Source organism: Oncorhynchus clarkii, chromosome 19 (genome assembly GCF_045791955.1).
Source record: "Oncorhynchus clarkii lewisi isolate Uvic-CL-2024 chromosome 19, UVic_Ocla_1.0, whole genome shotgun sequence".
Taxonomy (NCBI): Eukaryota; Metazoa; Chordata; class Actinopteri; order Salmoniformes; family Salmonidae; genus Oncorhynchus; species Oncorhynchus clarkii.
The window spans coordinates 1957723-1981828 of record NC_092165.1 but is presented as its reverse complement, the minus strand read 5'-3'; the positions used below and the strand labels follow the sequence as shown (position 1 = coordinate 1981828).

At 47.7% G+C, this 24106-nt stretch overlaps 2 protein-coding genes and 1 long non-coding RNA gene across 10 annotated transcripts in view; 2 read left to right on the top strand and 1 right to left on the bottom strand.

The window, feature by feature from the left end:
- Positions 1-5591, top strand: part of LOC139374580 (PDS5 cohesin associated factor A) — an 85453-nt gene extending 79862 nt beyond the window's left edge. For all 4 annotated transcript variants that reach the window (XM_071115583.1, XM_071115584.1, XM_071115585.1 and 1 more), the window contains 4 exons: positions 156-292; positions 1934-2018; positions 4414-4643; positions 5430-5591. In XM_071115583.1, the coding sequence (XP_070971684.1) occupies positions 156-292; positions 1934-2018; positions 4414-4643; positions 5430-5433 (456 nt within the window). In that variant the 3' untranslated portion in view covers positions 5434-5591. The remainder of the gene's footprint in view (positions 1-155; positions 293-1933; positions 2019-4413; positions 4644-5429) is intronic.
- A 5156-nt stretch (positions 5592-10747) lies between these two features.
- On the top strand, positions 10748-11048 carry LOC139374578 (uncharacterized). Its single transcript, XR_011627690.1, has 2 exons — positions 10748-10862; positions 10989-11048. It is a non-coding gene; the product is annotated as an uncharacterized lncRNA (long non-coding RNA).
- Positions 11049-11176: 128 nt separating this feature from the next.
- LOC139374576 (ubiquitin-conjugating enzyme E2 K-like) lies at positions 11177-23588 on the bottom strand. 5 transcript variants are annotated; one of them, XM_071115577.1, is made up of 9 exons: positions 23366-23588; positions 22906-23235; positions 21173-21266; positions 20870-20928; positions 18981-19063; positions 17377-17421; positions 16805-16904; positions 12968-13096; positions 11177-11308 (listed from the first exon to the last, which is right to left on the bottom strand). In XM_071115577.1, exons 2-9 carry the CDS (start codon positions 22966-22968, stop codon positions 11234-11236), a joined length of 648 nt encoding a protein of 215 aa, XP_070971678.1. In that variant the 5' UTR covers positions 22969-23235; positions 23366-23588; the 3' UTR covers positions 11177-11233. The 5 variants fall into 5 exon arrangements, with proteins under 5 accessions (XP_070971678.1, XP_070971677.1, XP_070971681.1 ...); XM_071115576.1 differs by having other exon boundaries at positions 22906-23073; positions 23312-23468; XM_071115580.1 differs by lacking the exon at positions 12968-13096 and having other exon boundaries at positions 22906-23073; positions 23312-23471.
- Positions 23589-24106: the final 518 nt, after the last annotated feature.

The window sequence follows — 24106 nt, the reverse complement described above, 5'->3', positions numbered from 1 at the left end:
CCCCTCTCTCTCCCCCTCTCTCCCCCCCTCCTCTCTCCCCCCCTCCTCTCTCCCATCCTCTTCCCCCCTCCTCTCTCCCCCCTTCCTCTCTCCCCCTTCCTCTCTCCCCCTTCCTCTCTCCCCCCTCCTCTCTCCCCCCCCCCTCCTCTCCCCAGCCAAAGCCATCTCCTGTCTTGTCTACAGTGAATAAGACTCTGACAGTGCCAGGTAGGAGAGTCTACAACAAGACCACCGGCTCAGACAGCAACACCAGTACCCACTCCCAGCCCAGCTCTCCTGTTACCAAGACCAGGTAACACACCTTAACATAGAGACACCAGTACCCACTCCCAGCCCAGCTCTCCTGTTACCAAGACCAGGTAACACACCTTAACATAGAGACACCAGTACCCACTCCCAGCCCAGCTCTCCTGTTACCAAGACCAGGTAACACACCTTAACATAGAGACACCAGTACCCACTCCCAGCCCAGCTCTCCTGTTACCAAGACCAGGTAACACACCTTAACATAGAGACACCAGTACCCACTCCCAGCCCAGCTCTCCTGTTACCAAGACCAGGTAACACACCTTAACATAGAGACACCAGTACCCACTCCCAGCCCAGCTCTCCTGTTACCAAGACCAGGTAACACACCTTAACATAGAGACACCAGTACCCACTCCCAGCCCAGCTCTCCTGTTACCAAGACCAGGTAACACACCTTAACATAGAGACACCAGTACCCACTCCCAGCCCAGCTCTCCTGTTACCAAGACCAGGTAACACACCTTAACATAGAGACACCAGTACCCACTCCCAGCCCAGCTCTCCTGTTACCAAGACCAGGTAACACACCTTAACATAGAGACACCAGTACCCACTCCCAGCCCAGCTCTCCTGTTACCAAGACCAGGTAACACACCTTAACATAGAGACACCAGTACCCACTCCCAGCCCAGCTCTCCTGTTACCAAGACCAGGTAACACATCTTAACATAGAGACACCAGTACCCACTCCCAGCCCAGCTCTCCTGTTACCAAGACCAGGTAACACACCTTAACATAGAGACACCAGTACCCACTCCCATCCCAGCTCTCCTGTTACCAAGACCAGGTAACACACCTTAACATAGAGACACCAGTACCCACTCCCAGCCCAGCTCTCCTGTTACCAAGACCAGGTAACACACCTTAACATAGAGACACCAGTACCCACTCCCAGCCCAGCTCTCCTGTTTCCAAGACCAGGTAACACACCTTAACATAGAGACACCAGTACCCACTCCCAGCCCAGCTCTCCTGTTACCAAGACCAGGTAACACACCTTCAGACCGCTATGCACTGTCTGATTTAGGAGAGATGAAGAGGAGAGGCCGTGTATTGTCTGATTTAGGAGAGATGAAGAGGAGAGGCCGTGTACTGTCTGATTTAGGAGAGATGAAGAGGAGAGGCCGTGTACTGTCTGATTTAGAAGAGATGAAGAGGAGAGGCCGTGTACTGTCTGATTTAGGAGAGATGAAGAGGAGAGGCATGTACTGTCTGATTTAGGAGAGATGAAGAGGAGAGGCATGTACTGTCTGCGGGCTAGAGGCCATGTACCTACTACGGGCTAGTCCTCCTCCTACGGGCTAGTCCTCCTCCTACGGGCTAGTCCTCCTCCTGCGGGCTAGGCCTCCTCCTCCTGCGGGCTAGGCCTCCTCCTCCTGCGGGCTAGGCCTCCTCCTCCTGCGGGCTAGGCCTCCTCCTCCTGCGGGCTAGGCCTCCTCCTCCTGCGGGCTAGGCCTCCTCCTCCTGCGGGCTAGTCCTCCTCCTGCGGGCTAGGCTTCCTAGAAGAAGCATGACACTATAATAATAAAATAAAACATTTTTACACCTGAACACACACCATTAATATAGACATATGCCTAAACTCACACTTCCTGTTGATGTCAATCCCCTTCCTGTCCTGTAGGGATGTTGTGACGGAGTCGTCAGAGGGCGGGGCGAGAGAGAATGAAGAGAACCCTGTTATCACCAAGACGGACGAAGGGAAGAAGGTGAGAGAGAAAGGTCTTTGATTCCTCCTGACCTAAACTGACCCCTCAGACCCCCTAAACTGACCCCTCAGACCCCCTAAACGGACCTCTCAGGCCACCTAAACTGACCCCTCAAACCACCTAAACTGACCCCTCAGACAACCTAAACTGACCCCTCAGACCACCTAAACTGACCCCTCAAACCACCTAAACTGACCCCTCAAACCACCTAAACTGACCCCTCAAACCACCTAAACTGACCCCTCAGACAACCTAAACTGACCCCACAGACCACCTAAACTGACCCCACAGACCTAAACTGACCCCTCAGACCACCTATGTTCCCCTCGTCATGTTAGTTCAATTTAACTCTGTGAAACCTCATATTAGTTCATTTAACCCTGTGAAACCTCATATTAGTTCATTTAACCCTGTGAAACCTCATATTAGTTCATTTAACTCTGTGAAACCTCGTCATATTAGTTCATTTAACCCTGTGAAACCTCATCATATTAGTTAATTTAACTCTGTGAAACCTCGTCATATTAGTTCATTTAACTCTGTGAAACCTCGTCAAATTAGTTAATTTAACCCTGTGAAACCTCATATTAGTTCATTTAACCCTGTGAAACTTCGTCATATTAGTTCATTTAACCCTGTGAAACCTCATATTAGTTCATTTAACCCTGTGAAACCTCATCATATTAGTTCATTTAACTCTGTGAAACCTCGTCATATTAGTTCATTTAACCCTGTGAAACCTCATATTAGTTAATTTAACCCTGTGAAACCTCATATTAGTTCATTTAACCCTGTGAAACCTCATATTAGTTTATTTAACTCTGTGAAACCTCGTCATATTAGTTCATTTAACTCTGTGAAACCTCGTCATATTAGTTCATTTAACTCTGTGAAACCTCGTCATATTAGTTCATTTAACCCTGTGAAACCTCATCATATTAGTTCATTTAACTCTGTGAAACCTTGTCATATTAGTTCATTTAACCCTGTGAAACCTCATCATATTAGTTAATTTAACTCTGTGAAACCTCGTCATATTAGTTCATTTAACTCTGTGAAACCTCGTCAAATTAGTTAATTTAACCCTGTGAAACCTCATATTAGTTCATTTAACCCTGTGAAACTTCGTCATATTAGTTCATTTAACCCTGTGAAACCTCATATTAGTTCATTTAACCCTGTGAAACCTCATCATATTAGTTCATTTAACTCTGTGAAACCTCGTCATATTAGTTCATTTAACCCTGTGAAACCTCATATTAGTTAATTTAACCCTGTGAAACCTCATATTAGTTCATTTAACCCTGTGAAACCTCATATTAGTTTATTTAACTCTGTGAAACCTCGTCATATTAGTTCATTTAACTCTGTGAAACCTCGTCATATTAGTTCATTTAACTCTGTGAAACCTCGTCATATTAGTTCATTTAACCCTGTGAAACCTCATCATATTAGTTCATTTAACTCTGTGAAACCTCGTCATATTAGTTTATTTAACCCTGTGAAACTTCATATTAGTTAATTTAACCCTGTGAAACCTCATATTAGTTTATTTAACCCTGTGAAACCTCATATTAGTTCATTTAACCCTGTGAAACCTCATATTAGTTCATTTAACTCTGTGAAACCTCGTCATATTAGTTAATTTAACCCTGTGAAACCTCATATTAGTTCATTTAACCCTGTGAAACTTCGTCATATTAGTTCATTTAACCCTGTGAAACCTCATATTAGTTCATTTAACCCTGTGAAACCTCATATTAGTTTATTTAACCCTGTGAAACCTCGTCATATTAGTTAATTTAACTCTGTGAAACCTCATCATATTAGTTAATTTAACTCTGTGAAACCTCGTCATGTTAGAGTTCATTTAACCCTGTGAAACCTCATATTAGTTCATTTAACCCTGTGAAACCTCATATTAGTTTATTTAACCCTGTGAAACCTCGTCATATTAGTTCATTTAACCCTGTGAAACCTCATATTAGTTCATTTAACCCTGTGAAACCTCATATTAGTTTATTTAACCCTGTGAAACCTCGTCATGTTAGAGTTCATTTAACCCTGTGAAACCTCATATTAGTTCATTTAACCCTGTGAAACCTCATATTAGTTTATTTAACCCTGTGAAACCTCATCATATTAGTTCATTTAACTCTGTGAAACCTCGTCATGTTAGAGTTCATTTAACCCTGTGAAACCTTGTCATGTTAGTTCATTTAACCCTGTGAAACCTCGTCATATTAGTTCATTTAACCCTGTGAAACCTCATATTAGTTTATTTAACCCTGTGAAACCTCGTCGTATTAGTTCATTTAACTCTGTGAAACCTCATATTTTTTCCTTCTCTAATTGTGTATATTTTTAACACTTCACATCCTCTCCTCTCTCTCAGGAGGACACAGTGACCTCTGACCTCACCACAGGTGCGTCAACCATCCCCAAACCTCGCCGCGGACGCCCCCCCAAGGCCACACCCTCCCCTCTGGCCAATGAGAAGGAAGGAGGGGCAGGCAAAGGCAGGAAGAGGGCGGCACCTGCCCAGGACTCCGCCCCCTCGGGGGAGCCAAACTCCATCAAGATCCCTAAAGCTGAGGATGTGACGCAGATCCTAGACCTGCAGAGGTGAGGAGAGACAGATCCTAGACCTGGTGAGGGGAGACAGATCCTAGACCTGGTGAGAAGAGACAGATCCTAGACCTGGTGAGGGGAGACAGATCCTAGACCTGGTGAGGGGAGACAGATCCTAGACCTGGTGAGGGGAGACAGATCCTAGACCTGGTGAGGGGAGACAGATCCTAGACCTGGTGAGGAGAGACAGATCCTAGACCTGGTGAGGTGAGGGGAGCCAGATCCTAGACCTGGTGAGGGGAGGAGAGACAGATCCTAGACCTGGTGAGGGGAGGAGAGACAGATCCTAGACCTGGTGAGGTGAGGAGAGACAGATCCTAGACCTGGTGAGGTGAGGAGAGACAGATCCTAGACCTGGTGAGGTGAGGAGAGACAGATCCTAGACCTGGTGAGGTGAGGGGAGCCAGATCCTAGACCTGGTAAGGGGAGGAGAGACAGATCCTAGACCTGGTGAGGTGAGGAGAGACAGATCCTAGACCTGGTAAGGGGAGGAGAGACAGATCCTAGACCTGGTGAGGGGAGGAGAGACAGATCCTAGACCTGGTGAGGTGAGGAGAGACAGATCCTAGACCTGGTGAGGGGAGGAGAGACAGATCCTAGACCTGGTGAGGGGAGGAGAGACAGATCCTAGACCTGGTGAGGTGAGGAGAGACAGATCCTACACATTTCAGCTAAAGAAATTAAAGTGTCTATTGTTTTGTTGCTATATAGAATAATAGGGTGTGTGTGTGTGTGTGTGTGTACTGTGCAGGTCTCTAAGGTCCTCCCTTCTTGTTTCAGGTAAACAGCAGACCACTGCAGCCCAGATCAAGACCCTAAAGAAACTCTCTCTGTCTCTCTCTCTTTCTCTCTCTCTTTCTCTCTCTTTCTCTCTCTCTTTCTCTCTCTCTTTCTCTCTCTCTTTCTCTCTCTCTTTCTCTCTCTCTCTCTCTCTCTCTCTCTCTCTCTCTCTCTCTCTCTCTCTCTCTCTCTCTCTCTCTCTCTCTCTCTCTCTCTCTTCTCTCTCTCTCTCTCTTTCTCTCGGTTTCTCTCTCCAGCTCTTCAGGCCTCTGTCTCTCTCTCCAGCTCTTCAGGCCTCTGTCTCTCTCTCCAGCTCTTCAGGCCTCTGTCTCTCTCTCCAGCTCTTCAGGCCTCTGTCTCTCTCTCCAGCTCTTCAGGCCTCTGTCTCTCTCTCCAGCTCTTCAGGCCTCTGTCTCTCTCTCCAGCTCTTCAGGCCTCTCTCTCTCTCTCTCTCTCTCTCTCTCTCTCTCTCTCTCTCTCTCTCTCTTTCTCTCTGTCTCTCTCTCCAGCTCTTCAGGCTCTCTCTCTCTCTCTCTCTCTCTCTCTCTCTCTCTCCAGACTCTTCTAGGATGAAAGGCCGTGAAGTCCTGATCTGATTCTCCGTTGTATGTTGGGTCTTAATCTCCAAAACATTGTTTTCGTTGCTCTTTATCTTTTGTGGAGCAGTTGTTTTGAAAAGAAATATTTCCAAACCGTTTTAATCTGGTTTTGATTACAAAACAAGTTGTTGCTTATTAAATTCCCCCCCCAGGATATATTGCCTCTTCCTCCTCTATCCCCTCCTTCCTGTCTCTCTGTCCCCTCCTTCCTGTCTCTCTCTGTCCCCTCCTTCCTGTCTCTCTCTGTCCCCTCCTTCCTGTCTCTCTGTCCCCTCCTTCCTGTCTCTCTCTCTGTCCCCTCCTTCCTGTCTCTCTCTCTGTCCCCTCCTTCCTGTCTCTCTCTGTCCCCTCCTTCCTGTCTCTCTCTGTCCCCTCCTTCCTGTCTCTCTCTGTCCCCTCCTTCCTGTCTCTCTGTCCCCTCCTTCCTGTCTCTCTCTCTGTCCCCTCCTTCCTGTCTCTCTCTGTCCCCTCCTTCCTGTCTCTCTCTGTCCCCTCCTTCCTGTCTCTCTCTGTCCCCTCCTTCCTGTCTCTCTCTCTGTCCCCTCCTTCCTGTCTCTCTCTGTCCCCTCCTCCCTGTCTCTCTCTGTCCCCTCCTTCCTGTATCTCTCTGTCCCCTGCTTCCTGTCTCTCTCTCTGTCCCCTCCTTCCTGTCTCTCTATCATCCGTGTGTTTATTTTATATAGTTTAAAACTTGGCTATTATGTACTTAAGCCATATATATATACTGTATGTTTGGCTGTCTGATAAACACACACACACAGTTCTTTCTCACATTTGTTTGAGGAGGGAAGGGAGGAAGGAGAGAAGGAATTTGGGCACTCTTCAGAGAAAGCGGTGTACAAGCAGGGGTGATGATGAAGAGACAAACATGACTTGTTATTTTCCTTTCGAAATCTTTTTAGCAGTCAAAACATTGAGAACTTTGAAATTAAAATTTGTATTGAAATTTAAGTCTGTTGGTTAATTACTTGGAGGGGCTTCAGTTAGTTGAATGTTACAGCATCTTCTACACATTTGGTCTGAGAAGTGACATTAGAGATACCAGCTGATCTGTGATCGCTTGCTCTCCCCTGGCCTTCCCAGGGAGATGGATTCCAGCTGATCTGTGATCGCTTGCTCTCCCCTGGCCTTCCCAGGGAGATGGATTCCAGCTGATCTGTGATCGCTTGCTCTCCCCTGGCCGTCCCAGGGAGATGGATTCCAGCTGATCTGTGATCGCTTGCTCTCCCCTGGCCTTCCCAGGGAGATGGATTCCGGCTGATCTGTGATCGCTTGCTCTCCCCTGGCCTTCCCATGGAGATGGATTCCAGCTGATCTGTGATCGCTTGCTCTCCCCTGGCCTTCCCAGGGAGATGGATTCCAGCTGATCTGTGATCGCTTGCTCTCCCCTGGCCTTCCCAGGGAGATGGATTCCAGCTGATCTGTGATCGCTTGCTCTCCCCTGGCCTTACGGTCAATGTTTCTTCTTGCTTGTCTTGAATTAAAGGAAGTATTTTTTTTAACAGAAGGACTTCAGAAAATAAAATGCGATTCTCTTTTACAACCTTGCAAGTTTATTTCTCTATTTTAGTCAGGAAAGCGTTTTAATTTCTGCCTTGACGTAGATGTTTCAGGATGGGTTTTCACATTTCATTTTTAAGCAGAAAATAAAATCCTTTGTAGATGTAATGCGTTACTGTGTTATACTTCAGACCAAGAGTCGATTCTCCAATACTTCCGTTTGCTCATCAATTCATGCATCTTGGTTGGAAGTAGGAGATGGAAGGGTGGACAGCAGGTAACCCAGACCTCCAGGAGGTTACTACAGGAGGTAACCCAGACCTCCAGGAGGTTACTACAGCAGGTAACCCAGACCTCCAGGAGGTTACTACAGCAGGTAACCCAGACCTCCAGGAGGTTACTACAGGAGGTGGACAGCAGGTAACCCAGTCCTACAGGAGGTGGACAGCAGGTAACCCAGACCTCCAGGAGGTTCCTACAGGAGGTGGACAGCAGGTAACCCAGACCTCCAGTAGGTTACTACAGGAGGTGGACTAGACCCCCAGTAGGTTACTACAGCAGGTAGACTAGACCCCCAGTAGGTTACGACAGGAGGTAGACTAGACCCCCAGTGTGTTACTACAGGAGGTAGACTAGACCTCCAGTGGGTTACTACAGGAGGTAGACTAGACCCCCAGTGGGTTACTACAGGAGGTAGACTAGACCCCCAGTATGTTACTACAGGAGGTAGACTAGATCTCCAGTAGGTTACTACAGCAGGTAGACTAGACACCCAGTAGGTTACTACAGGAGGTGGACAGCAGGTAGACTAGACCCCCAGGAGGTAGACTAGACCTCCAGGAGGTAGACTAGACCTCCAGTATGTTACTACAGGAGGTGGACTAGACCCCCAGTAGGTTACTATGGGAGGTGGACAGCGGTACGAGCGTTGGATCAGTCATTTAAAGATCGCTGGTTTGAGACAAAATATCTTTGAAATTGATGTGTTCCTTTTTTACAAAACCACAGACTGATCTTTAAAGGGATGTGTAAATGTATTAAACACATGAAGACTGGTCCTTAAAGGGATGTGTAAATGTATTAAACACATGAAGACTGGTCCTTAAAGGGATGTGTAAATGTATTAAACACATGAAGACTGGTCCTTAAAGGGATGTGTAAATGTATTAAACACATGAAGACTGGTCCTTAAAGGGGATGTGTAAATGAATTAAACACATGAAGACTGGTCCTTAAAGGGATGTGTAAATGTATTAAACACATGCAGACTGGTCCTTAAAGGGATGTATTAAACACATGAAGACTGATCCTTAAAGGGGATGTATTAAACACATGAAGACTGATCCTTAAAGGGATGTGTAAATGTATTAAACACATGAAGACTGATCCTTAAAGGGGATGTATTAAACACATGAAGACTGATCCTTAAAGGGATGTGTAAATGTATTAAACACATGAAGACTGGTCCTTAAAGGGATGTGTAAATGTATTAAACACATGAAGACTGGTCCTTAAAGGGATGTGTAAATGTATTAAACACATGAAGACTGGTCCTTAATAAAGGGGATGTGTAAATGTATTAAACACATGAAGACTGGTCCTTAAAGGGGATGTGTAAATGAATTAAACACATGAAGACTGGTCCTTAAAGGGATGTGTAAATGTATTAAACACATGCAGACTGGTCCTTAAAGGGATGTATTAAACACATGAAGACTGGTCCTTAAAGGGATGTGTAAATGTATTAAACACATGAAGACTGGTCCTTAAAGGGATGTATTAAACACATGAAGACTGATCCTTAAAGGGGATGTATTAAACACATGAAGACTGATCCTTAAAGGGGATGTATTAAACACATGAAGACTGATCCTTAAAGGGATGTGTAAATGTATTAAACACATGAAGACTGATCCTTAAAGGGGATGTATTAAACACATGAAGGCTGATCCTTAAAGGGATGTGTAAATGTATTAAACACATGAAGACTGATCCTTAAAGGGATGTATTAAACACATGAAGACTGATCCTTAAAGGGGATGTATTAAACACATGAAGACTGATCCTTAAAGGGATGTGTAAATGTATTAAACACATGAAGACTGATCCTTAAAGGGGATGTATTAAACACATGAAGACTGATCCTTAAAGGGATGTGTAAATGTATTAAACACATGAAGACTGATCCTTAAAGGGGATGTATTAAACACATGAAGACTGATCCTTAAAGGGATGTGTAAATGTATTAAACACATGAAGACTGGTCCTTAAAGGGAAGTGTAAATGTATTAAAACACATGAAGACTGGTCCTTAAAGGGATGTGTAAATGTATTAAAACACATGAAGACTGATCCTTAAAGGGATGTGTAAATGTATTAAACACATGAAGACTGGTCCTTAAAGGGATGTGTAAATGTATTAAACACATGAAGACTGATCCTTAAAGGGATGTGTAAATGTATTAAAACACATGAAGACTGGTCCTTAAAGGGATGTGTAAATGTATTAAAACACATAAAAACGTAGATTTTCCAGGTTGTTTTTTTAATAAAAGTAAACGTTGACAGTCTCACAATAAATAATCATGCGATTGTACGCCGGCCACACCCCGGTTCAAATATCATTTCAAACCCCTTTTTCTGTGCTAGACTGAGTTTGCTTCACGGGCCAATAAAATACTCCAAGCCCCTCCCATCTGGCAGACTAAAGCTGAAAGATTTCAAATAGCATCTGGACCCAGGTGTGACGGCTGCTGTTTCCTTCAGAAAACAAATCCAAACTGATAACAAAAACAAAATGGCAGCCTATCTCCTATACAGTGCACTACTTATGGCCAGAGCCTTATGGGGGGGTGGGGGGTCTCTACTCTGCCGTGCAGTTCTTTATCTTCTCCGTCGTGCTGAAGTGGAACAGGAAGACAGCGAAAAGAGGGAAGAGTCCTTTTTTTTTTTCCTTTATAAAATATAGATCCAGCCGGTAGGTCGGTGGTTTTCTCTGCTGATGAAGAGGTATCTTCTTCGTCGAGAAAGAGACTGTGCACAGGATTCGTCTGGGAAAGAGGAGCGTGAGAGGGATTTGGGGGGGGGGGGCGACGACGACGACGCAGGCGTCACTTCACCGGGACATTCGGACGAACTCCCTGGTCGGGCCGACCAAAATAGTAAGCTAGGCAATTTCTTTCCTTCTAGTCGTGAGTAAAACTGAAGCACAGTTTTTTTTTTTTTTTTTTAACAATATCCAGGAAGTATTCCGCTGTGTATTTGTTAAGAACTAATATTTATTTACAGATAAATCCTCGTCCTCCCGTCTCTCTCCGCCAGTTGGCTCCACCAGGTGAGGTTTATTTACAGATAAATCCTCGTCCTCCCGTCTCTCTCCGCCAGTTGGCTCCACCAGGTGAGGTTTATTTACAGATAAATCCTCGTCCTCCCGTCTCTCTCCGCCAGTTGGCTCCACCAGGTGACAGTGGTTCAATGTCGGGCTTCTTAAAAGACGGAAAGTAAGAGTTCATCAAGCGAAGAACCAAAAAGAAAGGGATTGGTGGTGGGGGGGGGGGGGGTGATGTTTGGGCTGAAAGGATACCAGGAAGTGACTTGGACGGGGAGGGCAGGGCTGGAAACTCTAGGACATCAACCCCAGTCAAGGCATCGGAGGGCACCATAAGGAGATGGGAGATGAGGTCAGAGGGGGTTTCTTGCCGGGTCTCAGTTGTTAAGGAGTAGTTCTGTTGCCGTCTCCACCTCCCAGGATTTAGAAGACAAGGCAGCGATTACAGCGTTCTGTCAGGAGACAGAGAGAGAGACATCACACAGCATTCTGTCAGGAGACAGAGAGAGAGACATCACACAGCATTCTGTCAGGAGACAGAGAGAGAGACATCACACAGCATTCTGTCAGGAGAGAGAGAGACATCACACAGCATTCTGTCAGGAGAGAGAGAGAGAGAGAGAGACACACCACACAGCATTCTGTCAGGAGAGAGAGAGAGACACCACACAGCATTATGTCAGGAGACAGAGAGAGAGAGAGAGAGACATCACACAGCATTCTGTCAGGAGACAGAGAGAGAGAGACATCACACAGCATTCTGTCAGGAGACAGAGAGAGAGACACACCACACAGCATTATGTCAGGAGAGAGAGAGAGAGAGAGAGAGAGAGAGAGAGAGACATCACACAGCTGTCTGTCAGGAGAGAGAGACACATCACAGCATTCTGTCAGGAGAGAGAGAGAGAGAGAGACACACCACACAGCATTCTGTCAGGAGACAGAGAGAGACATCACACAGCATTCTGTCAGGAGAGAGAGAGAGAGAGACATCACACAGCGTTCTGTCAGGAGACAGAGAGAGAGAGAGACACACATCACAGCATTCTGTCAGGAGACAGAGAGAGAGAGACACACATCACAGCATTCTGTCAGGAGACAGAGAGAGAGAGACACCACACAGCGTTCTGTCAGGAGACAGAGAGAGAGAGAGACACACATCACAGCATTCTGTCAGGAGACAGAGAGAGAGAGACACACATCACAGCATTCTGTCAGGAGACAGAGAGAGAGAGACACCACACAGCATTCTGTCAGGAGACAGAGAGAGAGAGAGAGACACCACACAGCATTCTGTCAGGAGACAGAGAGAGAGAGAGAGACATCACACAGCATTCTGTCAGGAGAGAGAGAGAGACACCACACAGCATTCTGTCAGGAGAGAGAGAGAGACACCACACAGCATTATGTCAGGAGACAGAGAGAGAGAGACACCACACAGCATTCTGTCAGGAGAGAGAGAGAGAGAGACACCACACAGCATTCTGTCAGGAGAGAGAGACCACACAGCATTCTGTCAGGAGAGAGAGAGAGACATCACACAGCGTTCTGTCAGGAGACAGAGAGAGAGAGACACCACACAGCATTCTGTCAGGAGAGAGAGAGAGAGAGACACCACACAGCATTCTGTCAGGAGAGAGAGAGACCACACAGCATTCTGTCAGGAGAGAGAGAGACCACACAGCGTTCTGTCAGGAGAGAGAGAGAGAGAGAGAGAGACGTCACACAGCATTCTGTCAGGAGAGAGAGAGAGAGAGAGAGAGACATCACACAGCATTCTGTCAGGAGAGAGAGAGACATCACACAGCGTTCTGTCAGGAGAGAGAGAGAGAGAGAGACATCACACAGCATTCTGTCAGGAGAGAGAGAGACATCACACAGCGTTCTGTCAGGAGAGAGAGAGAGAGAGAGAGACATCACACAGCATTCTGTCAGGAGAGAGAGAGACATCACACAGCGTTCTGTCAGGAGAGAGAGAGAGAGAGAGAGACATCACACAGCATTCTGTCAGGAGAGAGAGAGACATCACACAGCATTCTGTCAGGAGAGAGAGAGAGAGACACCACACAGCATTCTGTCAGGAGAGAGAGACCACACAGCTGTCTGCCTACCTTTTCGAAGCCCATGGCAGTGAGTTTGTCTATCTTCCGTGTGTATTCTGGACCGGGAACAGGGGCTCCACCGTAGTAATGGGCCCATAACCTGGCTGTCTGCGTAAACATCTCTGGGTTCTGCTTATACTGGGAGAGAAGAAACCCATTTACAGAACGACGTCAGGGAAGAGAAACCCGTTTACAGAACGACGTGGAGGAGGAGAAACCCATTTACAGAACGACGTGGAGGAGGAGAAACCCATTTACAGAACGACGTGGAGGAGGAGAAACCCATTTACAGAACGACGTGGAAGAGGAGAAACCCATTTACAGAACGACGTGGAGGAGGAGAAACCCATTTACAGAACGACGTGGAGGAGGAGAAACCCATTTACAGAACGACGTGGAGGAGGAGAAACCCATTTACAGAACGACGTGGAGGAGGAGAAACCCATTTACAGAACGACGTCAGGGAGGAGAAACCCATTTACAGAACAACGTGGAGGAGGAGAAACCCATTTACAGAACGACGTGGAGGAGGAGAAACCCATTTACAGAACGACGTGGAGGAGGAGAAACCCATTTACAGAACGACGTCAGGGAGGAGAAACCCATTTACAGAACAACGTGGAGGAGGAGAAACCCATTTACAGAACGACGTGGAGGAGGAGAAACCCATTTACAGAACGACGTGGAGGAGGAGAAACCCATTTACAGAACGACGTGGAGGAGGAGAAACCCATTTACAGAACGACGTGGAGGAGGAGAAACCCATTTACAGAACGACGTGGAGGAGGAGAAACCCATTTACAGAACGACGTGGAGGAGGAGAAACCCATTTACAGAACGACGTCAGGGAGGAACCCATTTACAGAACGACGTGGAGGAGGAGAAACCCATTTACAGAACGACGTCAGGGAGGAGAAACCCATTTACAGGACGACGTCAGGGAGGAGAAACCCATTTACAGAACGACGTCAGGGAGGAGAAACCCATTTACAGAACGACGTCAGGGAGGAGAAACCCATTTACAGAACGACGTGGAGGAGGAGAAACCCATTTACAGAACGACGTGGAGGAGGAGAAACCCATTTACAGAACGACGTCAGGGAGGAGAAACCCATTTACAGAACGACGTCAGGGAGGAGAAACCCATTTACAGAACGACGTGGAGGAGGAGAAACCCATTTACAGAACGACGTCAGGGAGGAACCCGTTTACAGAACGACGTGGAGGAGGAGAAACCCATTTACAGAACGACGTGGAGGAGGAGAAACCCATTTACAGAACGACGTGGAGGAGGAGAAACCCATTTACAGAACGACGTGGAGGAGGAGAAACCCATTTACAGAACGACGTGGAGGAGGAGAAACCCATTTACAGAACGACGTCAGAGAGAGAGGAGGAACACTGACAGATTCATACCGGTACCTGATTGGAGAGGAGGAACACTGACAGATTCACACCGGTACCTGATTGGAGAGGAGGAACACTGACAGACAGATTCACACCGGTATCTGATTGGAGAGGAGGAACACTGACAGATTCACACCGGTACCTGATTGGAGAGGAGGAACACTGACTGACAGATTCACACTGGTACCTGATTGGAGAGGAGGAACACTGACAGACAGATTCACACCGGTATCTGATTGGAGAGGAGGAACACTGACAGATTCACACCGGTACCTGATTGGAGAGGAGGAACACTGACTGACAGATTCACACCGGTATCTGATTGGAGAGGAGGAACACTGACAGATTCACACCGGTACCTGATTGGAGAGGAGGAACACTGACTGACAGATTCACACCGGTATCTGATTGGAGAGGAGGAACACTGACAGATTCACACCGGTACCTGATTGGAGAGGAGGAACACTGACTGACAGATTCACACCGGTACCTGGTTGGAGAGGAGGAACACTGACAGATTCATACCGGTACCTGATTGGAGAGGAGGAACACTGACAGATTCACACCGGTACCTGGTTGGAGAGGAGGAACACTGACAGACAGATTCATACCGGTACCTGATTGGAGAGGAGGAACACTGACAGACAGATTCACACCGGTACCTGATTGGAGAGGAGGAACACTGACTGACAGATTCACACCGGTACCTGATTGGAGAGGAGGAACACTGACAGACAGATTCATACCGGTACCTGATTGGAGAGGAGGAACACTGACAGACAGATTCACACCGGTACCTGGTTGGAGAGGAGGAACACTGACAGACAGATTCACACCGGTACCTGATTGGAGAGGAGGAACACTGACAGATTCACACCGGTACCTGATTGGAGAGGAGGAACACTGACAGATTCACACCGGTACCTGATTGGAGAGGAGGAACACTGACAGACAGATTCATACCGGTACCTGATTGGAGAGGAGGAACACTGACAGACAGATTCATACCGGTACCTGGTTGGAGAGGAGGAACACTGACAGACAGATTCATACCGGTACCTGATTGGAGAGGAGGAACACTGACAGATTCACACCGGTACCTGATTGGAGAGGAGGAACACTGACTGACAGATTCACACCGGTGCCTGATTGGAGAGGAGGAACACTGACAGACAGATTCACACCGGTATCTGATTGGAGAGGAGGAACACTGACAGATTCACACCGGTACCTGATTGGAGAGGAGGAACACTGACTGACAGATTCACACCGGTACCTGATTGGAGAGGAGGAACACTGACAGACAGATTCATACCGGTACCTGATTGGAGAGGAGGAACACTGACAGACAGATTCACACCGGTACCTGGTTGGAGAGGAGGAACACTGACAGATTCACACCGGTACCTGATTGGAGAGGAGGAACACTGACAGACAGATTCACACCGGTACCTGATTGGAGAGGAGGAACACTGACAGATTCACACCGGTACCTGATTGGAGAGGAGGAACACTGACAGACAGATTCATACCGGTACCTGATTGGAGAGGAGGAACACTGACAGATTCATACCGGTACCTGGTTGGAGAGGAGGAACACTGACAGATTCATACCGGTACCTGATTGGAGAGGAGGAACACTGACAGATTCACACCGGTACCTGATTGGAGAGGAGGAACACTGACAGATTCACACCGGTACCTGGTTGGAGAGGAGGAACACTGACAGACAGATTCACACCGGTACCTGGTTGGAGAGGAGGAACACTGACTGACAGATTCACACCGGTACCTGATTGGAGAGGAGGAACACTGACAGACTCATACCGGTACCTGATTGGAGAGGAGGAACACTGACAGACAGATTCACACCGGTACCTGGTTGGAGAGGAGGAACACTGACAGACAGATTCACACCGGTACCTGGTTGGAGAGGAGGAACACTGACAGATTCACACCGGTACCTGATTGGAGAGGAGGAACACTGACAGACAGATTCACACCGGTACCTGATTGGAGAGGAGGAACACTGACAGATTCACACCGGTACCTGATTGGAGAGGAGGAACACTGACAGACAGATTCATACCGGTACCTGATTGGAGAGGAGGAACACTGACAGATTCATACCGGTACCTGGTTGGAGAGGAGGAACACTGACAGATTCATACCGGTACCTGATTGGAGAGGAGGAACACTGACAGATTCACACCGGTACCTGATTGGAGAGGAGGAACACTGACAGATTCACACCGGTACCTGGTTGGAGAGGAGGAACACTGACAGACAGATTCACACCGGTACCTGGTTGGAGAGGAGGAACACTGACTGACAGATTCACACCGGTACCTGATTGGAGAGGAGGAACACTGACAGACAGATTCACACCGGTACCTGGTTGGAGAGGAGGAACACTGACAGACAGATTCACACCGGTACCTGATTGGCCACTACTGCATCCTGGGGGTCGTCTGGTTCAGCTGCAGCCAGAAGAGCCTGGAGGGACAACAGTACTGTCCTCAGAGTCATCGCTGCTGCCCTGGGAGACAGGAAGAGGAGGGGTTAGAGAGAGGAGGTGCTGCCCTGGGAGACGGAGAGAGGAGGGGTTAGAGAGAGGAGGGGTTAGAGAGAGGAGGGGTTAGAGAGAGGAGGTGCTGCCCTGGGGGATGGAGAGAGGAGGGGTTAGAGAGAGGAGGGGTTAGAGAGAGGAGGGGTTAGAGAGAGGAGGTGCTGCCCTGGGGGACGGAGATAGGAGGGGTTAGAGAGAGGAGGGGTTAGAGAGAGGAGGTGTTAGAGAGAGGAGTTGTAGGGAGAGAGGAGGGGTTAGAGAGAGGAGGGGTTAGAGAGAGGAGGTGCTGCCCTGGGGGACGGAGAGAGGAGGGGTTAGAGAGAGGAGGTGCTGCCCTGGGGGACGGCAGTAGGGAGAGAGGAGGGGTTATAGAGAGGAGGAGTTGTAGGGAGAGAGGAGGGGTTATAGGGAGAGGGGAGGAACATAACTATGTGTGACTCACCACGGGTCTTTGAGGATGTCCAGACAGATGGCTCCTGTTACTGAGCTGATGTTGGGAGAGAGGAGGAGTTGTAGGGAGAGAGGAGGGGTTGTAGGGAGAGAGGAGGGGTTGTAGGGAGAGAGGAGGGGTTGTAGGGAGAGAGGAGGGGTTGTAGGGAGAGAGGAGGGGTTGTAGGGAGAGAGGAGGGGTTGTAGGGAGAGAGGAGGAGTTGTAGGGAGAGAGGAGGAGTTGTAGGGAGAGAGGAGGGGTTGTAGGGAGAGAGGAGGGGTTGTAGGGAGAGAGGAGGGGTTATAGGGAGAGAGGAGGGGTTATAGGGAGAGGGGAGGGGTTGTAGGGAGAGAGGAGGGGTTGTAGGGAGAGAGGAGGGGTTATAGGGAGAGAGGAGGGGTTGTAGGGAGAGAGGAGGGGTTGTAGGGAGAGGGGAGGGGTTGTAGGGAGAGAGGAGGGGTTGTAGGGAGAGAGGAGGGGTTGTAGGGAGAGAGGAGGGGTTATAGGGAGAGAGGAGGGGTTATAGGGAGAGGGGAGGGGTTATAGGGAGAGAGGAGAGGTTGTAGGGAGAGGGGAGGGGTTGTAGGGAGAGGGGAGGGGTTGTAGGGAGAGGGGAGGGGTTGTAGGGAGAGAGGAGGGGTTGTAGGGAGAGAGGAGGGGTTATAGGGAGAGAGGAGGGGTTATAGGGAGAGAGGAGGGGTTATAGGGAGAGAGGAGGGGTTATAGGGAGAGGGGAGGGGTTATAGGGAGAGAGGAGGAGTTGTAGGGAGAGAGGAGGGGTTGTAGGGAGAGAGGAGGGGTTATAGGGAGAGAGGAGGGGTTATAGGGAGAGGGGAGGGGTTATAGGGAGAGGGGAGGGGTTGTAGGGAGAGAGGAGGGGTTGTAGGGAGAGAGGAGGGGTTATAGGGAGAGGGGAGGGGTTGTAGGGAGAGAGGAGGGGTTATAGGGAGAGGGGAGGGGTTATAGGGAGAGAGGAGGGGTTATAGGGAGAGGGGAGGGGTTATAGGGAGAGGGGAGGGGTTATAGGGAGAGAGGAGGAGTTGTAGGGAGAGAGGAGGGGTTGTAGGGAGAGAGGAGGGGTTGTAGGGAGAGAGGAGGGGTTATAGGGAGAGGGGAGGGGTTATAGGGAGAGGGGAGGGGTTGTAGGGAGAGAGGAGGGGTTGTAGGGAGAGAGGAGGGGTTATAGGGAGAGGGGAGGGGTTGTAGGGAGAGAGGAGGGGTTATAGGGAGAGGGGAGGGGTTATAGGGAGAGGGGAGGGGTTGTAGGGAGAGGGGAGGGGTTATAGGGAGAGGGGAGGAACATAACTATGTGTGACTCACCACTGGTCTTTGAGGATGTCCAGACAGATGGCTCCTGTTACTGAGCTGATGTTGGGAGAGAGGAGGAGTTGTAGGGAGAGGGGAGGGGTTATAGGGAGAGGGGAGGGGCGTAACTATGTGTGACTCACCACTGGTCTTTGAGGATGTCCAGACAGATGGCTCCTGTTACTGAGCTGATGTTGGGAGAGAGGAGGAGTTGTAGGGAGAGAGGAGGGGTTATAGGGAGAGAGGAGGGGTTGTAGGGAGAGAGGAGGGGTTATAGGGAGAGGGGAGGGGCGTAACTATGTGTGACTCACCACTGGTCTTTGAGGATGTCCAGACAGATGGCTCCTGTTACTGAGCTGATGTTGGGGTGCCAGATCTTAGTGATGAACCTCACCTGGGGAGAGAGAGAGGTGTTAAACACGAGATAGTAGTGTACCATCATAGTGACTCTTAAAGGGATGTGTTTCTTACCTTGGGAGGGTTATTAAAGGGATGTGTTTCTTACCTTGGGAGGGTTATTAAAGGGATGTGTTTCCTACCTTGGGACTCTTAAAGGGATGTGTTTCTTACCTTGGGAGGGTTATTAAAGGGATGTGTTTCTTACCTTGGGAGGGTTATTAAAGGGATGTGTTCTTACCTTGGGAGGGTTATTAAAGGGATGTGTTTCTTACCTTGGGACTCTTAAAGGGATGTGTTTCTTACCTTGGGAGGGTTATTAAAGGGATGTGTTTCTTACCTTGGGAGGGTTATTAAAGGGATGTGTTTCTTACCTTGGGAGGGTTATTAAAGGGATGTGTTTCTTAGCTTGGGCGGGTTATTAAAGGGATGTGTTTCTTACCTTGGGAGGGTTATTAAAGGGATGTGTTTCTTACCTTGGGAGGGTTATTAAAGGGATGTGTTTCTTATCTTGGGAGGATTAAAGGGATGTGTTTCTTACCTTGGGAGGGTTATTAAAGGGATGTGTTTCTTACCTTGGGAGGGTTAAAGGGATGTGTTTCTTACCTTGGGAGGATTATTAAAGGGATGTGTTTCCTACCTTGGGACTCTTATTAAAGGGATGTGTTTCTTACCTTGGGAGGGTTATTAAAGGGATGTGTTTCTTACCTTGGGAGGATTATTAAAGGGATGTGTTTCTTACCTTGGGACTCTTATTAAAGGGATGTGTTTCTTACCTTGGGAGGATTATTAAAGGGATGTGTTTCTTACCTTGGGAGGGTTATTAAAGGGATGTGTTTCCTACCTTGGGACTCTTATTAAAGGGATGTGTTTCTTACCTTGGGAGGGTTATTAAAGGGATGTGTGTCTTACCTTGGGAGGATTATTAAAGGGATGTGTTTCTTACCTTGGGAGGGTTATTAAAGGGATGTGTTTCTTACCTTGGGAGGGTTATTAAAGGGATGTGTTTCTTACCTTGGGAGGGTTAAAGGGATGTGTTTCTTACCTTGGGAGGGTTATTAAAGGGATGTGTTTCCTACCTCGGGAGGATTAAAGGGATGTGTTTCTTACCTTGGGAGGGTTATTAAAGGGATGTGTTTCTTACCTTGGGAGGGTTAAAGGGATGTGTTCTTACCTTGGGAGGGTTATTAAAGGGATGTGTTTCTTACCTTGGGAGGGTTATTAAAGGGATGTGTTTCCTACCTCGGGAGGGTTAAAGGGATGTGTTTCTTACCTTGGGAGGGTTATTAAAGGGATGTGTTTCTTACCTTGGGAGGGTTATTAAAGGGATGTGTTTCTTATCTTGGGAGGATTAAAGGGATGTGTTTCTTACCTTGGGAGGGTTATTAAAGGGATGTGTTTCTTACCTTGGGAGGGTTATTAAAGGGATGTGTTTCTTATCTTGGGAGGATTAAAGGGATGTGTTTCTTACCTTGGGAGGGTTATTAAAGGGATGTGTTTCTTACCTTGGGAGGGTTATTAAAGGGATGTGTTTCTTACCTTGGGAGGATTATTAAAGGGATGTGTTTCCTACCTTGGGACTCTTATTAAAGGGATGTGTTTCTTATCTTGGGAGGGTTATTAAAGGGATGTGTTTCCTACCTCGGGAGGATTAAAGGGATGTGTTTCTTACCTTGGGAGGGTTATTAAAGGGATGTGTTTCTTACCTTGGGAGGGTTAAAGGGATGTGTTCTTACCTTGGGAGGGTTATTAAAGGGATGTGTTTCTTACCTTGGGAGGGTTATTAAAGGGATGTGTTTCCTACCTTGGGAGGGTTAAAGGGATACGTTTCTGGGATTTTGATTTCCAGTTGAAATCTGCCACCTTAGAAAGGAGAAAAAACAGTGCATATATGATCTGTATTGGTATGTGTGTGAGTGAGCAGGTGTGTGAGTGAGCAGGTGTGTGTGTGAGCAGGTGTGTGTGTGACCAGGTGTGTGTGAGTGAGCAGGTGTGTGTGTGTGTGTGTGTGTGAGCAGATGTTTGTGTGAGCAGATGTGTGTGTGTGTGTGAGTGAGCAGGTGTGTGTGTGTGTGAGTGAGCAGGTGTGTGTGTGTGTGTGTGTCACCTTCGTACGGCGTGTCTGGTGGTCCTGCGATCTCTCCTCGCAACTCTGTGAAGTTTTCATCTACCAGATCCACCTTGATCTGGTTTTTACTCGTCTGTCAGAGAGAGAGAGATGGAGGGAGAGGGATGAGGAGAGAGGGATGGAGAGAGAGGGAGGGAAGAGGGATGGAGAGAGAGAGGGAGGGAAGAGGGATGGAGAGAGGGATGGAGGGAGAGAGAGGGAGGGAAGAGGGATGGAGAGAGAGGGAGGGAAGAGGGATGGAGAGAGAGAGAGGGAGGGAAGAGGGATGAGGGAGAGAGAGGGATGAGGAGAGAGGGAAAGATGAGGAGAGAGGGAGGGAGAGGGAGGAAGGGAGGAGGGGAGGGATGAAGAGAGAGGGATGAAGAGGGAGGGATGAAGCGAGGAGGGGAGGGATGAAGAGAGAGGGATGGAGAGAAATGAAGAGGGAGAAGAGAAAGGGAGAGGGATGAAGAGAAAGGGAGAGGGATGAAGGGAGGAGGGGAGGGATGAAGAGAAAGGGAGAGGGATGAAGAGGGATGAAGCGAGGAGGGGAGGGATGAAGGGAGGAGGGCAGGGATGAAGAGAAAGGGAGAGGGATGAAAGGAAATGAAGAGGGGGGAGAGTGAGGGAGAGGGATGAAGAGAAAGGGAGAGGGGTGAAGAGAAAGGGAGAGGGGTGAAGAGAAAGGGAGAGGGGTGAAGAGAAAGGGAGAGGGGTGAAGAGAAAGGAAGAGGGGTGAAGAGAAAGGTAGAGGGGTGAAGAGAAAGGTAGAGGGGTGAAGAGAAAGGGAGAGGGGTGAAGAGAAAGGTAGAGGGGTGAAGAGAAAGGGAGAGGGGTGAAGAGAAAGGTAGAGGGGGGAGAGTGAGGGAGAGGGATGAAGAGGGATTTAGAGAGATTGTGGTTTCGTAGGACCCTTCTCCATTGACAGTCTGTCCATCAGACCCCATCAACACAGTTATAGCAGTAGCCCACTGTCTGCCCCAATACTTCCCTTGTTCTTATTGAAATAGGACATGGGAGATCCACATTTTCATTTAGCAAGCTAAACAACTAAACAGTCTCTCATGATGTGCTATATTGAAGAACTGACAACAGTCTAGCTATCTAGCTACAGGGTCCAAAACTTCCTAAATAAATAATGTTTTCATAGCAAAGCCACTGGCTTATTACATAGTGAGAGGGGTGCACCAAGGCAGCTGTCAAACTAGCAGGCTAGCTAACAAGCTAGCTACCCTGTATTAGCTACCTAGCAACACAAGTTTCTCCCTTCAGGTAGTTAGCTAATGTCAGCTACAAAAACGTCAACACAGGGAGGAAAAAAACAAACTATTTTTTAGCATCTTGACAACTATTTGGGCTGACACTCGACATTTTGGCGTTAGAGGCTTTTGTTTTTTGTTTGTATGGGGTTTTGTCTTGTTATCTGTCCCAGGCCTGTCCCCTTGGGCTAACATCCGCGATATTTCCTGATCTGTGTCGCCGACACCCTTTCACTTCGCACCGGGCATGTTGTCGCACAATCACCGATAAAGTTGCCCTCGATAGGGCCTCGCTTGTTTTCCGCTGCATCAGAAACGCAGATTGGATAACACGCAAGCTGACATTTTCCTTTGCATGACAACTTGCAAAAAATAAACAACTACAGTTTTAATTTATCCTGGTTTATAATTTTTTTTAAAACGATTTGCCATAAGTAACCGTAAATAGTCATAAGGATATTTTTTTTATCAAACCTCTTCGCTTTTGAGAACTTCTTTGAACTCCCGTTTGATCCTCTGGACCGCTATATTCGCCATGGCTCTGCCGTCGCCCTCCGTCCAGTAGCGGGATGTTTCACCTGGTCGGGCCTCGGTCCACTCCCGTTGCTGTGTGGATATCTTCTGTTAGACTCTCCAATCCTCCTCCTCTCTCTTTCTCTATACCTCAATATCTTTCTCTCTATCACTGTCTATCTCTCTCTCTTTCTCTCTACCTCTCTATCCCTCCCTTTCTCTCTATCACTGTCTATCTCTCTCTCTTTCTCTCTACCTCTATAATCTCTACCTCTCTCTCTATCTCTCTACCTCTATATCTCTACCTCTCTCTCTATCTCTCTACCTCTCTATCTCTCCCTTTCTCTCTATCACTGTCTATCTCTACCTCTCTCTCTTTCTCTCTACCTCTATATCTCTACCTCTCTCTCTATCTCTCTACCTCTATATCTCTACCTCTCTCTCTATCTCTCTACCTCTCTATCTCTCCCTTTCTCTCTATCACTGTCTATCTCTACCTCTCTCTCTTTCTCTCTACCTCTCTCTTTCTCTATCTATCTACCCCTCTCTCTCTCTCTCTCTCTCCTCAGTTTCGTTCACTCTCCTTCTTTCTTTCCCCTCTTCCAAAACACAGCACTCCTTTCTTGAAAATGCGTGCAGCACAGTCTTGTCAGTAACTGAGTCTGGAAATATGAACACAGTTTTGTTTTTTTTTGCCACAGAACTAACGTTACTAGAAAATGTGTATGTCTGTGAAAGGTTGGTTTTGTGGAAATAGCTAGAAAGAGGAACATTGTTGTTGTTGTTGTTGTTGTTGTTGTTGTCAAGCACTGCTGTATTCCTCTGTTTAGAGTCATGTGATATGATGGGATGGTGTGAATACATCACTTTCTCATCATATGTAACTGTAAATACCACTATTCATATGTAACTTTAATATGACTAGGAAGGTTATATGTGTCAAACCACAACTGATACATTGTAGCTGCACACAGTTTAGGAAATTCTCTCTCTGACACACAACACAGTACATTGTCACTGATTCTCACTCTCTGTCTGTGTGTCTTTGCTACCAGTGTCCTGTATAATAGATTGCCTATTGGTCGAGGGTAAAATCACCGTGGAGTTGACATCTCCAGCATCTTCTCTGTTGTTATGATCTGCTGAACAGGGACAGGCCTGT

Bases quoted from the DNA above. Each gene is read 5' to 3' on its own strand.
- LOC139374576 (XM_071115577.1), bottom strand. From the start codon at position 22,968: ATGGCGAATATAGCGGTCCAGAGGATCAAACGGGAGTTCAAAGAAGTT. The intron at 21,267-22,905 runs GTTTGATAAAAA...TCTCTCTGACAG, and splicing joins AAGTTCTCAAAAGCGAAGAG to ACGAGTAAAAACCAGATCAA. The intron at 16,905-17,376 runs GTGAGTCACACA...CCTGTCTCCCAG, and splicing joins GACATCCTCAAAGACCCGTG to GGCAGCAGCGATGACTCTGA.